This window comes from Euprymna scolopes, chromosome 42 (genome assembly GCF_053919585.1).
Source record: "Euprymna scolopes isolate OS-2025 chromosome 42, ASM5391958v1, whole genome shotgun sequence".
Lineage (NCBI taxonomy): Eukaryota > Metazoa > Mollusca > Cephalopoda > Sepiida > Sepiolidae > Euprymna > Euprymna scolopes.
Genome location: NC_136523.1, coordinates 4,117,501 through 4,120,000, shown reverse-complemented (window position 1 = coordinate 4,120,000; position 2,500 = coordinate 4,117,501). Strand labels below are relative to the sequence as shown.

The 2,500-nt window shown below is 28.7% G+C and overlaps 1 protein-coding gene across 4 annotated transcripts in view; it reads left to right on the top strand.

The window, feature by feature from the left end:
- The window catches only part of LOC145266913 (inositol polyphosphate-5-phosphatase A-like), a 729,402-nt gene that overhangs the window by 530,551 nt on the left and 196,351 nt on the right, over positions 1-2,500 (top strand). For all 4 annotated transcript variants that reach the window (XM_080122706.1, XM_080122705.1, XM_080122704.1 and 1 more), the window contains one exon: positions 1,643-1,714. In XM_080122706.1, coding sequence (XP_079978832.1) covers positions 1,643-1,714 — 72 coding nt within the window. The remainder of the gene's footprint in view (positions 1-1,642; positions 1,715-2,500) is intronic.

Genomic DNA, 2,500 nt, shown 5'->3' with positions numbered 1-2,500 from the left:
TCTTTGAGTGGCCTCTTGGCGTTGATAAGTGGTGATGCCTATGTAAAAAAAAAAATCTATACTCCTTGTCGACTAGTTAAAAATTCAATAAACCTTCTTTATAGGTTTTTAATGCTTTTTTAGAATTTGAATTAATTTTCAATAAGATTTTTCTATTATATATAGGGTGTCTCAATAAAATGTATACACTGTTTAAATTATCTCAACTTGCTACATGAATACGCTATGCCACGTTCCAAAGAGATGTTTAGGAATAAAGAATGGCACTTCCAGTGGGATGGAGCACTTCCCTGCTATCATCATGACGTAAGAGCATATATATATATATATATATATATATATATATAGTAGTAATAAGTAGTAAGAGTATATATATATATATATATATATATAGTAGTAATAAGTAGTAAGAGTATATATATATATATATATATATATATATAGTAGTAATAAGTAGTAAGAGTTTTCTTTTTTTATATTTTATATTGTATGGACTATATATCTCTATCTCTACTTATATATATATATATATATATATATATATATATATCTCTACTATCCAATAAAAAAGGTTTAAGACGTAAGAGCATATATATATATATATATATATATATATATATATATATATACTCTTACTACTTATTACTACTATATATATATATATATATATATATATAGTAGTAATAACTAGTAAGATTGTACAGTTAATAAAAAAGGTTATATATATATATATATATATATATATCTACTTATATATATATATATATATATATATATATATATATATATATATATATATATATAGTAGTAATAACTAGTAAGATTGTACATCCAATAAAAAAGGTTTAAGTCTCTCAAAATTCAGATCTAAGTTACACTCTTTTGTGTGGGCGACACTGAAAAATACAATTTCAAATTACTTAGGACTTCTACACGGCCAATGCTTTCAACATGAAACAAAAGGTATTATAGGTTAATACACTTAACTAAATCACACCCCCAAGAACATCCTGATCCACAAGGTTGGGAATTTGGTGAGGACCATGGCTCCCCAGCTTGAGATATTTATTTCAATTTCAGATTTTTTTTTTTACCATTGTCAATACACATCCCGCGTACATACTTAACTAACGCCTTTTTATGTAGATCTTTCTCTAAAGAAACATGAAACACCCTGCATGTTTGGAGCTAAAAACTTTAGAAGATCTTTATTCCAACCTTCTTTACCAAAATCTTTACTTTGGTTCTCTCTTTAGAATCTCACCCAAGAGAAAATAGTGGCATCCATTTCTCCACCAGGAAGACTTCCTGTTTCTCAATAACCGTAATGGGAAAACCATTCTCGGCTTACTTTTGGGTTGACAATTAAGCTTGTTTAAGACCCTGAATAATGATGCCCCGCCCCATAAGCAAGAAAACGTGATTGGCAACAAATCATCCCCTGTTATTTCTAACCCACCCGCTACCCCCAGAGTCACGGGGTTTTATCATTATTTTTTATTGTTTAATTATTTATGTTTTTTTTTATTATTATTTTATATCTCGAGAATTCCACATCTATTCCACCAGAACTTCTATTTATATTTTAAAAAATTCAAGTATCTTCAATTTTTAAAATTTTCGTTTCTTTTCCTCCTCACAGGTGCAGTCGGGTAATATCGAGAATGTCTCCGTGAAGGAAAAGGCCAAATTCCCACAGCATTTTTACCCAGATGTAAGAATATAAACTTTTTACTACATAGACCTTTACATATCCACATGTGTGTGTGTACTCGTGTGTACATGTTTTTGTGTTTGTATATTTTAGTATGTGTGTCTTTGTGTACATATGCGTGTTTATAGGATGCGTGATTGTGTGTAGATTTCTCATCACTTTCTCGTGGATTCATTATCACAGTTTTCAACTAGTATGTGTCGAATGTTATATTGTTTTATGTTTTTGGCTGCTCTTCAGAGACAATTAGATATTAATAAAACACAGACACGGTATTCCAAACCAAAAGAAAAAAGAAAGAAAAGTGATTAAAAACGTTGAGAAAAAAGGCGAATCAAAAACAGTCACTTTAAAGATGATAATCAGAGACCACTCCAAAAAAAAATCTGATATCGCATTGAAAGATTCGCAAACCGCCATATAAGATTTAAAAAAAAAAAACAGAACTTAGATATTCAATTTTTGATTTCAAACTCCAAACTGGATAAAACTCAAATAAAATTTGAAAGTGTCTGTTTATAAAATATTGTTGGCCCTATGATTAACGAATAATGTCTATACTTTTAGATATGGCTGAATGGCTTGATATGAAACTACCATTAGTTTGGAAGTGTACATAAACATATCTTGTGCTAGTTATATCATAGTTTTCCCTGTAACCACAACATAAATAACCCCAACTATATACAGATATATAATCTATTACAGATAGTATACATTCTTCCGAAAATAAATTAAGGTTATAGATAAATAGATTTTTCAGAATTTTATAATTTTTCAAGTGAA